Source organism: Peromyscus californicus, unplaced genomic scaffold (genome assembly GCF_007827085.1).
Source record: "Peromyscus californicus insignis strain IS unplaced genomic scaffold, ASM782708v3 Scaffold_4__1_contigs__length_199733344, whole genome shotgun sequence".
Classification (NCBI taxonomy): Eukaryota; Metazoa; Chordata; class Mammalia; order Rodentia; family Cricetidae; genus Peromyscus; species Peromyscus californicus.
The window spans coordinates 183,664,101-183,682,226 of record NW_026294562.1 but is presented as its reverse complement, the minus strand read 5'-3'; the positions used below and the strand labels follow the sequence as shown (position 1 = coordinate 183,682,226).

Sequence of the window (18,126 nt, the reverse complement as noted above, 5' to 3'; positions counted from 1 at the left end):
TTCCTCCCACAGACCCCTGTAGCCCCTGTGATGCCCCCCAAACCCAATAATGGTTCGGTCCTCATCCACAGCAATGTTTATTCTCTGAGACCGGGTCCCAGTTGTGACATTCCTTCCCCCTCCTTTTCCCGCTCCGTGAAGTGGCCCGGGGCCCAGCCCCGCCTCCACCTTTCCCTCAGCCAATTCCCACCCAGCACCGGGAGCCTCATTTGCATTTCCGGGACCAGCTGTCCAATAAGAAGGCAGAACCACGCCTCCTCTCCCACGGGGGCGGCTCTCCTGGCGGACTGCACCACTCTTGGGATCCATGGATGAAGGAAAAGGCATCCATCAACGTCTGGGTGACAAGGAGGGTGGGTCCTTCCTTCAAGTCAGGGCCTGGAGTTGAGCAACAGGGGGTTGTTCTTGCCTTGGAAGAAGCTTAGCAGTCCGATGTCTGGGACTGGCTCCTTAATGATCTTCTGGATCTGCAGGCAGAGGAGGTCAAGAAGTCAAGAGCCGCCCCCCCCCCATGGCATCTCCATGATATCGAATCTGAGGAACATCCCTTCATCTTCATCTCCCTTATTATTCTGACAGCATCATTTATCCAGTCAACCACTTGAAAGTCTTCTCGGTGGCCTCTTCCTCACACTCGCCCGGCTGAGCTACACCCCATCCCTATGTTGGGCTGCTCGGTTGCCCTGGACCACTAATGATGGACGACGCTGTCTTAGGGCCTCTGGCCCACACCTTCCCTTCTTCCCTTATCTCATCTTCCCCGTCATTCCTTTAAGCCCTCGGCTCCCACACAGGTCCAAACTGTGACCATGAACTCTCAACTCATTCACACAAGTCCCTCTTGGTTGAACACGAGTAACTAACCACATTACCTTCATCAGTTCATCTCCAGACAACTAAACCAAAACAAACAAATAAACAACAACAAAAAAACCCCGGCAAATCCCGCATCTCCACTGCCTCTTCCCAGTTAAGTCCCACTACTGCTGTGGGATGTTCTGTATGGCAAATGTGTTGCTGATTGGTCAATAAATAAATCACTGATTGGCCAGTGGCTAGGCAGGAAGTATAGGCGGGACAAGGAGGAGAATAAAGCTGGGAAATGAAAGGCTGAGGCAGAGAGACACTGCCAGCCGCCATGATGACAAACAGCACGTGAAGATGCCGGTAAGCCACGAGCCATGTGGCAAGGTATAGATTTATAGAAATGGATTAGTTTAAGCTGTAAGAATAGTTAGCAAGAAGCCTGCCACGGCCATACAGTTTGTAACCAATATAAGTCTCTGTTTACTTGGTTGGGTCTGAGTGGCTGTGGGACTGGCGGGTGAGAGAGATTTGTCCTGACTGTGGGCCAGGCAGGAAAACTCTAGCTACACACTACTGATCAAAGGATGTGCAAAGGTCAGTCTCTTTTCTGTCCTAGGCCACCTAATGTAATCCCTTGGCTATTTATTCTAAGGTACCAATTCGATGGTGGCCAGCTCCCACTTTTTCTTTTTCTTTTCTTTTAAATGAAGCATAGTTGAAATGTATTAAGATATTTTTAGACTAGATCTTGGGAACAAGGAGAGGTGGTTTTTGTTTGTTTTTGTTTTTGTTTTCTCTTGCCTGCAGCCCCCGTAGCCTCTGGGATTTCCTGTAGGAAGACAATAAACCCCAAAGCATGCGTGTGGTCTTCTCTAAGAGGGAGCTGACCCACTCCTACCCTAAGCACTCTTGGGATCTATGGATGAGAACTTCTTGTTGATGTTGGTGTTGCTGGAATAGAACCCAGGGCCTTGCCAATGTTAGACAGCTACTCCACAGTAGCAACATCCACAGACTGCCCAGGGGCACCACGACGGCTGGGCTACTGCTAAACCCTGAACCTTTCCTAAGACTCGGCTCCCGTCTCCCTCTCCTCCCCAACCTGCCAGCACTGGCCACGCTTGGCTACACACAAGTCTCGGAACACGGCAAACTCAGCCCCAGCGCCTGGCCTCGGCTCCAGCTACTTCTTGGAACAGTCTCCGGGTCTCGTGTTCAAGGCTGCCTACACCGCTCAAACGTACCATGTAGCCAAGGATGACTCTCCTGTCCCAAGAGTCCCACAGCGCTACAAGAGGGTGTGGGGGAGGCAGAGGCAGGCAGATCCCCATGAGGACAGCCTGGTCTCCATATGAGGTTCCAAAGGCCAGCCAGGACCACCCAGTAAGGCCCTGCCTCAAAAACAAAGCAACAAAAGAGTGAAGGGACCATAGGCATGCACCACCATATCCAGTCTGTGGAGTACTGGGTAATCAAGCCTAGGCCTTCCTGAATGCTGGCTCAGCCCTCTGCTGAGCTATATCCCTGGACTGATGTGTGTGTGTGTGTGTGTGTGTGTGTGTGTGTGTGTGTGTGTGTGTGTTACGCATGCACGTATGTATGTGTTCACTTGTATGTGTGTGCATGGAGGCCGGGATATGAAGTCAGATATCTTTTTCTTTCTTTCTTTCTTTTTTTTTTTTTTTTTTGTTTGTTTGTTTTTTCGAGATGGTTTCTCTGTGTAGCTTTGTGCCTTTCCTGGATCTCGCTCTGTAGACCAGGCTGGCCTCAAACTCACAGAGATCCGCCTGCCTCTGCTCCCGAGCGCTAGGATTAAAGGCGTGAGCCACCACCACCCGGCTTAGATTGGCTTTTTAAATAAGAAAAAAAAAATTTTTTAAGGCTGGACGTGATGGTGTACCACTCTAATCCTAGCACTCAAGAGGCAGGGGCAGGTGGATCTCTGTGAGTTCGAGGCCAGCCTGGTCTACAGAGTGAGTTCTAGGACAGCCAGGACTACACAGAGAAACCTTGTCTCAAAAACCAAAAAGAAAACCAAACAAACAAAAAACAGAGGACAGCAAGACGCCTTAACAGGTGTAAGGACCTGCAGTGCTATCCCAACCACCTGAATTCAATCCCCCAGAGCCCACAAGGTCGGACAAAAATGACTCCTGAAAGTTGTGCTCTGACCATACACACACACCCACACACACCACAGAGAGAGAGAGAGCGCACAGTGCATGCTGTACATACACCCATACTAACAGAAATAAATGAATGAAGAATAATTAACTAATTAATTAATTAATTAAAAGAGAGCTGGAGGTACAGCTCAATCAGTAGGGTATTTCCCTAACTGGCACAAAGCACAAAGCCCTGATCACCAGCACTATGTTAAAAAAAAAAAAGCAGCAGGATGGTGGTGGCGCACGCCTTTAATCCTAGCACTCAGGAGGCAGAGTCAAGTGGATCTCTGTGAGTTTGAGGCCAGCCTGGTCTACAAATCGAGTTCCAGGACAGCCAGGACTATTACACAGAGAAACCCTGTCTCAAAAAACCAAACAGAACAAGACAAAAGCGAGAGGCTGGAGAGATGGCTCTTGATGGTTAGGAACACTTGCTGCTCTTGCAGAGGACCAGGACATAGTTCTCAGCCCCAATGTCAGGGGGCTCACAACCTCCTGTAACTCCAGCTCCGGGTGCTCTGGGGCTCTCTTCGGGGGTGCACACCTGGACATACACATAAATAAACACTAAGTCTTTAAAAACTGGGGAGCTAAAGCTGGCTTACCAGTTAACAGCACTCTTAACTAGATTCTGTTCCCAGAGGACCTGGGTTGGATCCCCAACACACACATGGTGGCTCAAAACTGACTATAATTCCAGTTTTAGGGAGATCTGATGTCCTATTCTGGCCTCTGCAGGCACTGTGTGCACGTGGTCCACAGACATACATGCAGGCAAAACACCCATACACACAAAATAATCTTAAAAAAAAAAAAAAAAGGTGGGGGGGGCATGGTGGCATACAGCTGTCATTCCTGCACAGAGGAGGTACAGGGAGGAGGAGCAGAGGTTCAAAGTTATCTTTAGATACATAGGAGTTAGCCTAGGCTACACGAGGCCCTGTCTCAAAAAAAAAAAAAAAAAAAAAAAAGGCCAGGAGCCGTGACACACACTTTTAATCCCACCCAGCACTTGGGAAGCAGAGGCAGGCGGATCTCTGTGAGTTCGGGGGCAGCCTGGTTTACAAAGTGAGTTCCAGGACAGCCAGGACTGTTACACAGAGAAACCCTGTCTTGAAAAGCAAAAAAAAAAAAAAAAGGGGGGGGGGGCAGCGGGTAAGGAGGTCCAGGGCTGGTTCCTTGGCTCAGTTAGTTAGGAGTAATGGCTGCTCATCCAGAGGACCCGGGTTTGATTTCCAGCACCCATATGATGGCTCACAATTGTCTATAACTCCAGCTCAGGGAATCCAATGCCCGCTTCCGGCCTCTGAGGGCACCAAGCGCCAGGCACACAGTGGTGCACAGACAGACAGACATACCGGCAAAAATATAATAAAACAACACAGACGTCAGAACAAAACAACAAACCAAAAATAATAAACAAACAAAGGAAGGATTTCTTCTACGCCTGGGTGACAGAGAAGGGCCAGCAGGAGGGCCTTTTACCTCCTTGAACTGCGGGTGGGCGGCGTCCTTCACCAGTTGGAGAATCAGTACTTCGCTGGTAGACAGGAAGACACCGCTCTGTCGCATCCGATCCAGCGCCACCAGCCGGTTCATCTCACTGCGGAGGACAGGGCAGGAGGAGACAGGGACATTCACGTATTTACGCTGTGCTACATCTGCATCAGAGGACAGTTTCCTCTCAACTGAAACACCCCCTCCAGGTGGGAGGGGGAGGCTCACGAACTCAGGAGGTAAACGAGAGGCCACACATGGGCCTGGAGAGATGGCTCGGCGGTTAAGAACACTGGCTGCTCTTGCACTGGACCTGGGTTCAATTTCCCAGCACCCACAAAGGCAGCTCACAACTGCCTGTAACTCCAGTTCCAGGAGATCTGACACCCTCATACGAATTAATGCACATAAAATAAATTATTAAAAAAAAAAAAACTCAGGAAACATTTGTCATACAACAATATGACACACGGGCAGCGCCTCAGATGTTCCCAACAGACACCCAGCACAGGGCGACCCTTCTTACCTTCTAGAAGAACAGGCATCCACTGCCACATGGACCTGCAGCCCTCGGTCCAGCAGGTCCAGGGCTGTGTGCTAAGGGGCAGAGGAAGGTCAAGGTGACTTGGAGCAGAGCAGTGGGCCCAGTGAGGGAGTGAGGATCCTAGACCCGAAGCGAGGACTGAAATAGCAGATGAGGAAGGTCCCAGGATAGGAGAAAGGAGGTAAGAGAGGGCTGGCAGGAAGATTAGGGACCCCAAGGAGCCTCACCAAGATGCAGCCTTGGGTCTCAATGCCACAGAGCAGCACGGACCGCAGCTGAGGCCGCCTGTCCAGCTCCTGCTGCAGTGGGGGCACCATGCTGAAGCATGTTTTGCTTATGGCTCGAATGCCCTGAGCGCCCAGCTCGGGCACCGTGGGGCCCAGGCCTTGTGGGTACTGCTCCGTTAGCAAGACAGGGACATCCAACAGCCGGGCCGCCTGTACGGGAGGGGAAACGTGCTGAGTCCTGGGTCTGAGGGATGAGGGTTTCGGTCTGCACTCCTGGGTCTTGGGAAGGTAAAGCTGGCATGTACCTTCAGCATTCGAGCGGCCATCGACACAATCTGTGGGAAGTAGAGGACTCTGTCTCGAAGTTTCTCCTGCATGTCGCATAGGAACAGGATGGAGGACTCTGGGCGGATCCGGCCCAGGCTAGCCCTGGCTGCGGCCATGGTCTGGGGGTGGACAGAGGGACAGTAGGCAGGGTCAGGTGGGGATGAAGGTCCAGGGATTTCACTCAGGATCTGTGCACTTGGTTCTGTGGCCCCCGCGTTTCATCTTCCTGCTTCTACCTCTGCGCCCTTCCAGCTGTTTTTGTGTGGCCTGGGATTCCCTCCCCACACCTTCCTCCCTCCTGCCTAGCTCATACTTGACCCCCAAAGCCTCCTCTGAGCACGTCCACCTTGTTCCCTCCCCTACCCCAGACGACACCTTCCTTTTCTCCTCCCCAAAGACTGTCGGTGTTGGCAGGTAATGCTGTGACCTCTTTCTACCTGTCCCTAATGGAGCTCCCTCAGGCTTCCACCCCCATGGGGAAACTGAGGTCTAAGCATAAGGTGACCCGCTCAGGGGACATACAGATCTTGGATATTGTCTTTGAGATAAAAAGTGCCACAGGGGGCTGGAGACATAGCTCAGCCATTAACGAGTAGGCTCACAACCAAAAAAATGTAAGAAAAAGTGCCACAGGGTTTTGCTACATAGCACAGGCTGGCCTTAAAGGGTCTTGCTATGTAGCCCAGGCTGGCCCTTAAAATTACAGTCTTCTTGCTTCAGCCTCCTGACCCCTAGGACAACAAGTATGTGCCACCACGGCAGATTCTTTGAGATCCTTAAAGCCTACCTCCCCAGCTTGGCCAATATTTCCTTCTAGCCTCAGTTTACCCATGTGTAAATCACCGTTGCTGAACTTCTTTCTGGGTCTTGTAAAGAAAAGGGTGGTGCACCCACAGAATGGGTAGTAGTAAGCCACAGAAAGTAACAAAAGCCTACCATGGGCTACAGCACAGAACCCCCAAAATGTTATGCTTAGTTGAAGAGACCAACACACACTGCATGGCCCCTTTACGTGAAATGGCCAGAATAAGCCACATGATGTGGCTCACACAGTAATCCTAGAGCCCAGGATTGCAAGAATCACTGAGCTTTCAAGGGTGGCTTGAGCTACAGGACTTCCAAGGTAACATGGGCTGCAGAGTTTCAAGATGCCCAAACCAGAGCTGGCAAGATGGCTCAGCGGTTAAAAGCTCCTGCCAATGAACCTAAGGACCCACGGCTGATTGGACTCTGGTGGAAGGAGACACCAACACCCAAGAGTTGTCCACTGACCTCCATATGTCTGTCTTCCCCACACCCCACACGCATGTTGTGGAACATTATTTTAACTAGGCAAAGATGTATTACATTTGTTTATGCTGCAGAATATTACTTTAACTGTGTAAAGGTGTGTTACAACTGTCTATGCTGCATTTGTTTAACGATGTAATGATATGTATTTAATTATGTAAAGATGTGTTGCATTTTTCTCCCCTTGCCTGCCTAAGGCACCTGATTGGTCTAATAAAAAGCTGAATGGCCCATAGCTAGGCAGGAGAGGGGTAGGTGGAGCTGGCAGGCCGAGAAAATACATAGGAGGAGAAATCTTGCTGTAGAATATTATTTTAAGCTGTGTTACTATTGTTTATGTTGCATTTGTTTAACTCTGTGATGCTGTGTTACTGTGCCTGTCTAAAACACCTGATGGTCTAATAAAGAGCTGAATGGCCAATATCGAGGCAGGAGAAAGGATAGGCAGGACTGGCAGGCAGAGAGAATAAATAGAAGGAGAAATCTGGAAGGAGAGAAAGAAAGAATGAGAGTAAGGAGGAGGACTTCAGGGGCCAGCTACACAGCCAGACACAGAGTAAGAAGGGAAGAGAAGGTATACAGGAATAGAGAAAGATAAAAGCCCCCACGCCAAAGATAGACAGGATAATTTAAGAAAAGCAGCTGGCAAGAAACAAGCCAAGCTAAGGCCAGGCATTTATAATTAAGGGCAAGATGGGTGGCGATGGTGCACGCCTTTAATCCCAGCACTCGGGAGGCCAGGCAGATCTCTGTGAGTTCGAGGCCAGCCTGGTCTACAGAGCGAGATCCAGGACAGACACCAAAACTACACAGAGAAACCCTGTCTCAAAGGAAAAAAAAAAAAGGAAAGAAAAGAAAAAGTAAGCCTCCGTGTGTGATTTATTTGGGAGCTGGGTGGTAGGCCCCCAAAGAGCCAAAAAGCAGTGAAGAGCAAAAGAGTGAAAAACAACCAACAAAATCTAGAGACAAGAAGGAGGAGAGAGGGGCACACGCGGGGCCAGAAGCCAGGCAGCCGCCAGCCAGACATACAGAAATAAAGATAAAACGCCCTGGGGCAAAACATAGGCGAAGGGAAACAGGTTAAGTTATAAGGGCTAGCAAGAAACGAGCCCAAGCTAAGGTCGAGCACTCATAATAAGTCTCTGTGTCATGCTTTGGGAGCTGCCGGTTGGTGGCCCTCCCGAAAAAGCCTGGTATAAACACACACACACACACACACACACACACACACCCCTTATAAAATAAGTACATGGGGGCTGGAGAGATGGCTCAGTGGTTAAGAGCTCTTGTTGTTCTCGCAGAAGACCAGGGTTTGATTCCCAGAACCCACGTGGTGACTCAAAACTGTCAGTAACCCTAGTTCCAGGGGATCCAATGCCGTTTTCTGAATTCTTTTTTTTTTTTTTTTGTTTTTTGTTTTTTGTTTTTTGTTTTTTGTTTTTTCGAGACAGGGTTTCTCTGTGTAGCTTTGCGCCTTTCCTGGAACTCACTTGGTAGTCCAGGCTGGCCTCGAACTCACAGAGATCCGCCTGGCTCTGCCTCCCGAGTGCTGGGATTAAAGGCGTGCGCCACCACCGCCCGGCTCTGAATTCTTTGGGCACCAGGCATGCATGCAGGCAAAACGTTCACATTCACACACACACACACACACACACACACACACACACACACACACACACACACAAAATCACTTTTTTAAAAAGCTAGAAACAGCCGGGCAGTGGTGGCACATGCCTTTAATCCCAGCACTCGGATCTCTGTGAGTTCAAGGCCCGCCTGGTCTACAGAATGAGTTCCAGGAAAGGCTCAAAGCTACACAGAGAAACCCTGTCTCAAAAAACCAAAATAAATAAATAAATAAATAATAAAATAAAAAAAAAATAAAAAGCTAGAAACAATGACAATAAAACCAGGGGTTTTGATTGATTTAGTTCAGTGGTACAGCACTTGCCTAGCAAGCGCAAGGCCCTGGGTTCGATCCTCAGCTCCAGAAAAAGAAAAATATATAAATAAACAAAACCAATAAAACAAAACCAGAAGTGTACAGAATAGTTAACACCAGGAATGCACACAGGCGTGGGATGGAGCAGGGAGAATTTAGGTCACTGTTAACAACTACAAGATTTCTTTCCATTTGGGGGAATAAAAATGTTTTGGACCTAGGTTAACCGTGATGGCTGCGCACATCACAGACATGCCAATGGCCACCTGTGCCTTCCGCAAACGCCTCGAGAAGACTAGGAATGTGGCTCAGTTGACGGAGCGCTTGCCCCAGAACCACATAAACTCTCTGAGGTGGCGTACACCTGAAATCCCAGCAAACCCAGCGCTCAGGAGGCGAAGGCAGGAATCAACGCCACCTTCTGTGATACAGTGAGTGGGAGGCCAACCTGGGTAACTGAGACCCCTGTTCAAAAACTAAGCTGTTTTTTCCTTCCCCTCTTCTGATGCACATATGTGTGGAGGCCAGAGGCCAAACATGAGTGTCTTTGCTCAGAAGCCCATCTACTCTGTATTTTCAGACAGGGTCTCCCCCTGGGACCTGGGGCTCCTATATTCAGCTAGACTGGCAGGACAGTGAGCCCCAGGAATCCCTCAGCCTTTTCCCTCCCAGTGCTTGGATCACATGGGCTCAGCTTAGCCCTGCTTTCTTTCTTTCATTTTTTATTTTTATTTATTGATTTATTATTATTATTATTTGGTTTTTCGAGACAGGGTTTCTCTGCGTAGCTTTGCGCCTTTCCTGGAACTCGCTTTGGAGACCAGGCTGGCCTCGAACTCACAGAGATCCGCCTGGCTCTGCCTCCCGAGTGCTGGGATTAAAGGCGTGCGCCACCACCGCCCGGCTTCATTGTGGTTTTAAGAGTTGGTTTTTCTTTTCCCCCCCGAGACAGGGTTTCTCAGTGTAGCCCTGAGTTCTGGAACTCGCTCTGTACACCAGGCTGGCCTTGAACTCAGAGATCCGCCTGCCTCTGCCTTCTGAGTGCTGGGATTAAAGGTGTGTCTCACCGTGCCCCAGCCCCCTCTTCATTTTTGATTTTTAAGTATATTTTCTTTTTACTTTCTGGGTACACGTGTAAGTCTGTGGGCCACATGGATGCAGTACCCACAGAGGCCAGAAGAGGGTGTCAAATCGCCTGGAGCTGGAGTTTCACAGCTATTAGCCACCATATGGGCGCTGGATCCAGCTTCCCTTTTTTTTTTTTTTTTTTTAAGAAATGAAATTAAGTGCTATAAAATTAGAATAAAGGTGGAGGCACCATGAGGCATCCCAGCATTTGGGAGGCTTAGCCGGGTGGCTGTGCCAAGAGCACAGTTGGAGGCTGGCCAGGACTGCATGGTGACCTTGCCACAAAAAGCAATAGGAAATTTAAGACTGCATAACGTGTTTAGGTTGTCCAGTGAAGAATGACTACAAACTCTGCGATAAAGTCAACAGCCAGCAAAAGCAGCCTGTGGGAATGAGGTTCAAAACCGGCAGCCACTTCCCTCTGACTCCGCGCCTTCTCCCAGTCCTGAGAACTGAGAAGCAAGCCCTGCCCGCGTGGCCACGAGGCTCTACATTCAGAGTCCTCAGCATCCTGAGGCCCCCCTCCCCTTGACCTGGAGGACCAGTGAGTGTCCGTGTCTGTGCGGGAACATGTACACTTGGATATCCAAGTACAGCCTCAGGTGTTGGCTGCCACCTTCCACCCCAAGATAAAGTCTCTTGTCTGCTACTGCACAAGCCAAGCTACCTGGCCAGGGAACTTCTGGGGAGTCTCCCACCTCTACCGCCCATCTCCCAGTATGAGTTTTGGAATTACAGTTATACGCTACCGTGTCTGGCTTTACGTGGGGGCTGAGGACCCTGAACTCCCCACGCTTGAGTGGTCAGTACTTTATCCACTGAGCAATCTCCCCAGTCCCTGGAGGACCCCTTCTCACTCCCAGGGCTGTCTCCTGGTCCTGAGCACAAGGGACACACTGGCACCAAGATATATTTCCGAGCTGGAGGGTCACATGGAGGCTTGCAAGGACCTGGGGATTGTCTCAAGGCAGCAAGAAGTCCTAGAGGGTCAAGAGTGGAGGCTCAGAATGTCTCAGAGACTGACGGGTGTCAGACCCTGAACTTGCCTTTGCACTGGAAAGAGTATGGTCACTGCCCTCACAAGGACAGGGACACAAATCTCCTGATCCAGAAATCCGTCCCTAAGTATTTATCTGACAGGGACCAGATTATTAACCAACCACAGGACTCTTTGACGGGGCTCCAGTGACAGAGTCAAGCATAAATAGAGACATTCCCGGACTATGGACACTTGCAGCCTGGCCACCCGGTGACCCACAATGCCTTACACAAACATTTAGAGACTCCTAGTGACCCATGGTATTCTATCCATTCTTACCCACGTGGCTGTAAAGCAGACAGATTCCCACGCAGTCAAGGCTGGCCTCGGACTCACGGCAACCCTTCTGTCTTATCGGTTTAAATCCTGGGACTACGGGTACAGAGTCACCGTGCTGTGATAATACCTTTCCTTTTCTATTTCTTTTCCACTATGTGGCTAGGCTCGACCCTGACCTTCTGATCCTCCACCCTCCACCCCGGGAGTGTTAGAATTATAAGCCTGCATCATCAAAGACAGTTTATGCACCCGGTGCTAGGGGTCAGGCTCAACACTGTTGACTTTGAGACAGAATCTTGCTAATCTTGCTGCCCAGCGGGGCCTGGAATTCAATTCGCAATTTTCCTGCTAAGGCTTCCAGAGAAGCTGGGATTACAAGCCTGCAGCCAGTCCAGTTCTCACTACGGATTCTTTGTCGCTGGAAATCACTGCAAAGAAGATCTTCAACACCAATGAAAAGCGCTCGCGAGAAGGGAAAAGTGAAAGCATGGTATGGAATACTCCATCTGTGCCACCCCAAACTGGCAAACGTAGGTTTTTAGTTTTCTTAAAAATCTCCATTTATTTAGTTTACAGATGGGAGAGGGTGTCCATGCCATGGTGCCCATGTGGAGGTCAGAGGCCAACTTGAGGGAGTCAGTTCTCTCCTATCACGTGGATCCCCAGGGAACGCATATGTGTGTGTGTGTGTGTGTGTGTGTGTGTGTGTGTGTGTGTGTGTGTGTGTGTTTATTAGGTTTACTTTGTATGAGTGTTTGGCATGACATGAATGCATGCATTGTCGGCAGAGGCCAGAAAAGCACATCAGATGCCTTGGAACTAGTTGGTGCTGGGAACCGAACCCAGGTCCTCTGTAAGAGTAACAAGAGCTCTTAACCACCGAGTCAAGTCTACACACACACAAACACACACACACACATACACACACACACACACACACACACACACACACACACACACACACACACACGTTTTCAAAGCTAATGTCTCAAGGGTGGGGCTCTTGGCTTGGGAACCATTTCTGGGAGGCACAACCCAGGAAATTTTACTTTGGCTGTGTCCTTAATTAATTAATGGATGTAATTAGTTAATGGATGTATGGATGGATGGCAGGGTGTCAATGTATCCTAGGCTGACCGGGAACTTGCTATATAGCCGAGTCTAGTTTGAACTCCTGATCCTCCTGCCTCTACCGCCTATGTCCTAGGGGAACTACAGGTGTCCAGCGTCGCTCCCAGTTCTGACACTCCACTTCCGGATTAGAACGGTTGACAGCTGGGAGTCCACTTGGTGAAAATTCACCTGACCTCCTCCGTACTAGGGCTGCGTGCTAATTGTGGCACACATGTTTTAAGGAGGGGCTGGGGGCTGGGGCTGTAGTTCAGAGACAGAGCGCACCTGCCTGGCCTTCTTGACGCCTTGGGCTCAGCTCTCCAGTACTGCCAGATTTGATGGAGATGGGCTGGGGACAGAGTTGGGAGGTGCCTTGTGTGACCCTGGGTGAGTTTCGATTCCTCTCCGGGCCACTTTTTCCTTCCTGGGTTGGCCCACTCGCGGGGCTGATGCAAAAGTTGGTTCTGGAGAGGGTTGGAGTCCCTCCCCGCGGGTCCACGGCCCGACGCCCCGCCAGGCTTCCGTTTCCTGGTGTGAACAGTGGGGCGGCGGGTTTACGAGCAGCGCGCGCTCAGCGAACGGGACTTACCCCGAAAGTCCCAGGTTCGAATCCGGTCCCCTTTCCAACAAGTCCTGTGACTGTTCTTTTCTGGATTCCCACGGACTCCGGACTGGGTCTCCTTTTTGCCCTGTGTGGACACGTGGGCCGAGCCTTGGGGTCACTGTCCCGCCCCCGTCCCCCCCCCCCCCCCCCGCCCCGTGCCGAGCCACCCAATTGGTGCTCACCTCACTCTGTCCCACTCCTCTGACCAATGCATAGACGCTTCTGCTACGCTTTCATTTCCGTTAATCTGATTGGTCTGTAGAAGCTCGAGAAGGCGGGGATACAGTGGATCTGACCAATGGGAACCCACGGGGGGCGTGCTCTGGCTGAGAGCTCGGCCTCTAACCCGGAGAGTGGGTGGATGCTGCCAGGAGCTGCAGGTTGTTCCCAGGCTGGTGTAAAGAACCAGGGAAGCACCCGCTCTCCCTCAGGGCGTGCAGCGGTGATGCTCTCCTGCAAACCTAGCTGTAGGCAGGCTGAAGCCGGAAGATTGCCAGTTCAAGACCAGCCAGGATTACGCAGTGAGAGCCTGTCAACAAAAACAAGACAACAAAGGAACATGCCTACGAAGAGGAGCCCCTGGGACATTTTGCTCCCTGCTCTCGGATTTGTTTTCTCCTTTCTCCGTGTATTCAGCATTCACCGCCTTGGGTGGTCTGATAAGTTGACTCTGTACTTAGAAATGGGGGTTAAAAGAGACAGAGTTTTCCATCCAAATACATAAACCTGGTATAGTGGCTCATGCCTGTATTCCCAGCTGGAGGACTGTCTTGAATTCAAGGAATAAGGGAAAAACAAAACGAAACAAAACAAAAGCTGAGTGCGGTGCTTATGTTCACGATCCCACGCACTCAGAAGCGAAGGCAGGAGGATTTCTTTGATTTCAAGATAGGAGAAAAATGCTAGGCATGGTGGGTAACTGTAAACCCGGCATTTGAGAGGCTGGGGTAGAAGGGATCATTTTGGGGAAGAGCTTGAGGCCCGACAGAGCTATATCTACATAGAGTCCCAGGTTAGCCTGGGCTACAGGGTGTGACCCTGTCCCACAAACAAACCAACAAAAAGGCTGGAAATGTAGTTCGCCTGGCATGTGTGCAGCCGTATTTATACAGTATTTATTTATTTATCCAGCACTGTATATATGGGGGAAGTGGAACGGACAATAATCCCAGCACCTGGAACATGGAAGGTAATTGGAGCATAAGTTCGAGGTTGGTCTCCCCAGGATAGTGAACTCAAGTGCATCCTGAGACCCTGTCTCAAACAAAACAAAACAAAAAATCAACAAACCAACTAGCCGAGTAACCAACAAAAATAAAACAAAATAACAATAAAAACACAATCCAAATTCTTCCCATCCTTTCTGGTCTGTACTCCAGCCACACTGGCCTCCCCAGGGTCCCAATCCAGGCATTTTGTGTGCTGTTCCTGCTCCTGGACTCCATGCCTCCCCAGAGCCTGCTTCTGCTCGGCACTCCAGGCCTACTCTGACCAGGCGATGGAGTTAGTCAGCAGCACATTTTATTTATATCACAGCACTCATTCCAACCAGAAATTGGAAATTCATCTTTATATCTGAAACTCTCTGCAGGTCTTGTGTATTGGTGTGCGTGTGCGTGTGCGTGTGTGTGTGTGTGTGTGTGTGTGTGTGTGTGTGTGTGCGCGCGTGCGCGCGCGCTCTTGCTCACACGCACGACTTGAGCTCCACGAGTTGGGGATCTTCTCTACTTTGTCTATTGATGAGCCCCAACACCAAGTCCTGCTGTGGGATGGTCTGTATGTCAGGTGTGTTGCTGATTGGTCAATAAATAAATCACTGATTGGCCATTGGCTAGGCAGGAAGTGTAGGCGGGACAAGGAGGAGAATAAAGCTGGGAAGTGGAAGGCTGAGTCAGAGACACTGCCAGCCACCATGATGACAAACAGCATGTGAAGATGCTGGTAAGCCACGAGCCACGTGGCAAGGTATAGATTAATGGAAATGGATTAATTTAAGCTGTAAGAACAGTTAGCAAGAAGCCTGCCACGGCCATACAGTTTGTAACCAGTATAAGTCTCTGTGCTTACTTGGTCGGGTTTGAGCGGCTGTGGGACTGGCAGGTGAGAGAGATTTGTCCTGATTGTGGGCCAGGCAGGAAAACTCTAGCTACAAAGTTCTGAGGCCCATAGCGGTGTTCAGCGGAATTGGGGGACTACTGAGAGAGCGCAGACACCAGGCAGAGAAGAGTGGGGTGGGGGAGGGGAGCAGTCTGTGCTGGGATGCCACTGGGAAGAGAGAAGGGAGAAAGCAGGAAGTTCGAAAATGCAAGGAGTCCCTAAAAGGACCAGAGGCAGCCCTGAGTCTAGCAGGCTCTGGGGCTGTAGTCCAAGGTAGGAGTCTAGGCCTGGCTTATTTTCCCAGGTTTTTTTTCCCCCTCGAGACAGGGTTTCTCTGTGTAGCTTTGGTGCCTGTCCTGGATCTTGCTCTGTAGCCCAGGCTGGCCTCGAACTCACAGAGATCCGCCTGCCTCTGCCTCCCAAGTGCTGGGATTAAAGACGTGCGCCACCACCGCCTGGCTAATTTTTATTTCTTTTTATGGCGTTTTGCCTGCATGTGTGTCTGTGTGAGGGTGTAGAATCTGGAGCTGGAGTGAACAGGCAGCTTTGAGCGGCCATGTGGGTGCTGGGAATTGAACCCAGGTCCTCTGGAAGAGCAGTCAGTGCTCTTAACCACTGAGTCACCTCTCTAGCACCAGACCCTCTTTTCTTAAGTGAACAAACAAACAAATAAATAAATAAATATTTTTGCATTTGTGTGTGTGTGTGTGTGTGTGTGTGTGTGAAAGAGAAACATCAGTAGCCATCTTGAGAAATGCTCCCTGCCTCCTCTAAAGGTATTTACTAACTAGCAGTTTTAGAAGTGATCAGAAGTTGAACTTAAGGCTGGAACAATAAGTCTATGTATCTTGGACTTGGCAAAACAAGACATGGGGAGCAATGGGCTCCACTGACCGGAAGTTGACCTCAGAGGAGAGTAGGACTGGAACAATAAATCTGAACGTATGTATCCTGGGTTCAGCAAAAGCAGAACATAAGGAGTAAAAACTTATGTCTCTGTAGATACCCTGCATCCTGTTAGCCATCAGTAACCTCATGCTTGTAGTTCAGCCAGTAACTTCAAAGGACTACCTCACCCCTAACCCCCTCGTCCAATCCCAAACTGCATGTAAACCCTTCCTATATAAACCCCTTCAAGTGAGGGCTCGGGCCGACCTCCTCCACCCACCCGCTGTGTGGGATGTTGGACTCCAACCAAGCCTGAGCTTGCTTGTTATCAATAAACCCCTTTGTTTTTGCATCGATATTGGCTCTGTGGTGGTCTTGCTTGGGGGGGTCTTACAACTCGGGCACGTATGTGTGTGTGTGTGTGTGTGTGTGTGTGTGTGTGTGTGTGTGCCTATGTGGACGTCAGAGGACAATGCTGGAGAGTCCATTCTCTTCCTACCATGCAGGTCCTGGATATCATCAGGCTTAGGTCATCAGGCTTGGCAGTAAGCGCCTTTAACTCATGGAGAGCACTTTTGGAAATTATTACATTGTTATTTCATTAGCATACAAATTAATTCGCATAGACATATGAAAATGATGGCATTTTCGTGCACACTGAGTTTAGGCTGACTTCCTGTTCCTCCTGTTCCTCTCCACCCGGTCTTCCTGCCTCTCCCCCACTGTACCCTTCCACATCACAGGTGCTCTGCTTCCCTCCCGGTCTCCTCCCTTACCGCATCTCTTCCTCCTGGGTCTCTTTCTAGTTTCCTGCCCTCCACCCACACTCATTCCCACACAACACACGTATATAAAAATCGAAAGTCTGAGAAAGAACATGCAGCGTTCGGTTTCCCGAGCCAGAATTACTCTGTTTAATATGTCTTCCAGTTCCATGGACTTTCCCATCATCATGAAAGAGCAGTAACTGCTCTTAACAGTGAGCCGTCTCTCTAGCTGCCCTCCCCTCTTTGAAAAAAGAATTACTTTTATTTTATTTGTGTGTCTGTGTATGAGCACACACATATGGGTGTTTTCTCTCTCTCTCTTTAAACAGGGCCTCACGTATCCTAGGCTGGCCTCACACTCACTGTGTAGCTGATGCTGTCCTTGAGCTCCCGAGCTTCCTGCCTCCATCTCTTGAGTGTTAAGATTATAAGTGTATGATACACCAGGCTTCGAGGCTTTTTCTCCCCCTCCCCCAATCTGGGGGTTTCAATTAATGGGGAAGAGGATTACAAGTTCAAGGTCAGCCTGGGGGGACTTATCAAAAAGTAGGAGCTTTCCTGGCACTTGAGAGGCAGAGGCAGGTGGATCTCTGTGAGTTCGAGGCCAGCCTGGTCTACAGATCGAGTTGCAGGACAGCCAGGGCTACACAGAGAAACCCTGCCTCGGGGGAAAAAAAAAAGAAGAAGAAGAAGAAGAAGAAGAAGGGGCTGAGTATGTCGCTCAGTGGTGGAGTGCTTGCCTAGAGTGTACAAAGTCCTGTGTGCTAGTTACTTTCCTGTTGTGGTGATTAAGCCTCCAGACTAAGACAATTTATGGAAGAAAAGGTTACTTTGGCTTCCAGGATAATAGTCCATGACGGCAGATCGGAGGCCGTGAGCAGCAGACAAGGCGGCTGGAGCAGAAGCTGAGCGCTGACATCCTTCACTGTGAGCACGAAGGTAGAGTGAACTAGAAACCCGAGCGTCTTTAAACCCTCAGAGCTTGCCTCTAGCGATAGACTTCCTCCAACAAAGCCATACCTCCTAAACCTCCCAAACAGTGCCACCATCAGCCGGAGAACAAGTGTTCAAAAGTCTGATACTATGGGGGATAGCTCGTTTAAACCACCACCACTGGGCTGGACTCCCCAGCTCTGAGTAACACCCAGCATGATGGTCCACGCCTGTCATCCCAGAACTCCACAGATAAAGGCAGGAGGATCAGACATTCAAAGCCTTTCTCGGCTACACAGCAAGCTCCAGGCCAGCCTTGTCATTAAAGAAAGGTAGTGGGAGGCTAGAGGGGCAGATCAGTGGTTAGATCATGTACTGCTCTTTCAGGAGAGCCGAGTTCAGTTCCCAGCACTCACATGATGGCTCATAGTCACCGGTGACTCGACTTCCAGGTGTTGTGATGTCTCACCTGGTCT

The 18,126-nt window shown here is 50.0% G+C and overlaps 1 protein-coding gene across 4 annotated transcripts; it reads right to left on the bottom strand.

The window, feature by feature from the left end:
• Window positions 1–61: 61 nt before the first annotated feature.
• On the bottom strand, window positions 62–13,194 carry LOC128124819 (isochorismatase domain-containing protein 2). Of its 4 annotated transcripts, none has more exons than XM_052761522.1 (7): window positions 13,148–13,194; window positions 12,951–13,050; window positions 5,549–5,689; window positions 5,244–5,453; window positions 4,999–5,069; window positions 4,461–4,578; window positions 62–467 (listed from the first exon to the last, which is right to left on the bottom strand). In XM_052761522.1, the coding sequence occupies exons 1-7, from the start codon at window positions 13,177–13,179 to the stop codon at window positions 372–374; spliced, it is 768 nt and encodes a 255-aa protein (XP_052617482.1). In that variant the 5' UTR covers window positions 13,180–13,194; the 3' UTR covers window positions 62–371. The 4 variants fall into 4 exon arrangements, with proteins under 4 accessions (XP_052617482.1, XP_052617484.1, XP_052617481.1 ...); XM_052761521.1 differs by lacking the exon at window positions 62–467 and adding an exon at window positions 3,209–3,519; XM_052761523.1 differs by lacking the exons at window positions 62–467; window positions 13,148–13,194 and adding exons at window positions 3,209–3,519; window positions 12,647–12,710 and having other exon boundaries at window positions 12,951–13,080.
• Window positions 13,195–18,126: the final 4,932 nt, after the last annotated feature.

Coding starts and splice junctions, on each gene's coding strand:
- LOC128124819 (XM_052761521.1), bottom strand. CDS start 13,179: ATGCATTGGTCAGAGGAGTGGGACAGAGTGAG. Junction 13,051..13,147: donor GAGGAGTGGGACAGAGTGAG/GTGAGCACCAAT, acceptor GTGTCCACACAG/GGCAAAAAGGAGACCCAGTC. Junction 4,579..4,998: donor GATGCCTGTTCTTCTAGAAG/GTAAGAAGGGTC, acceptor TGTCCTCCGCAG/TGAGATGAACCGGCTGGTGG.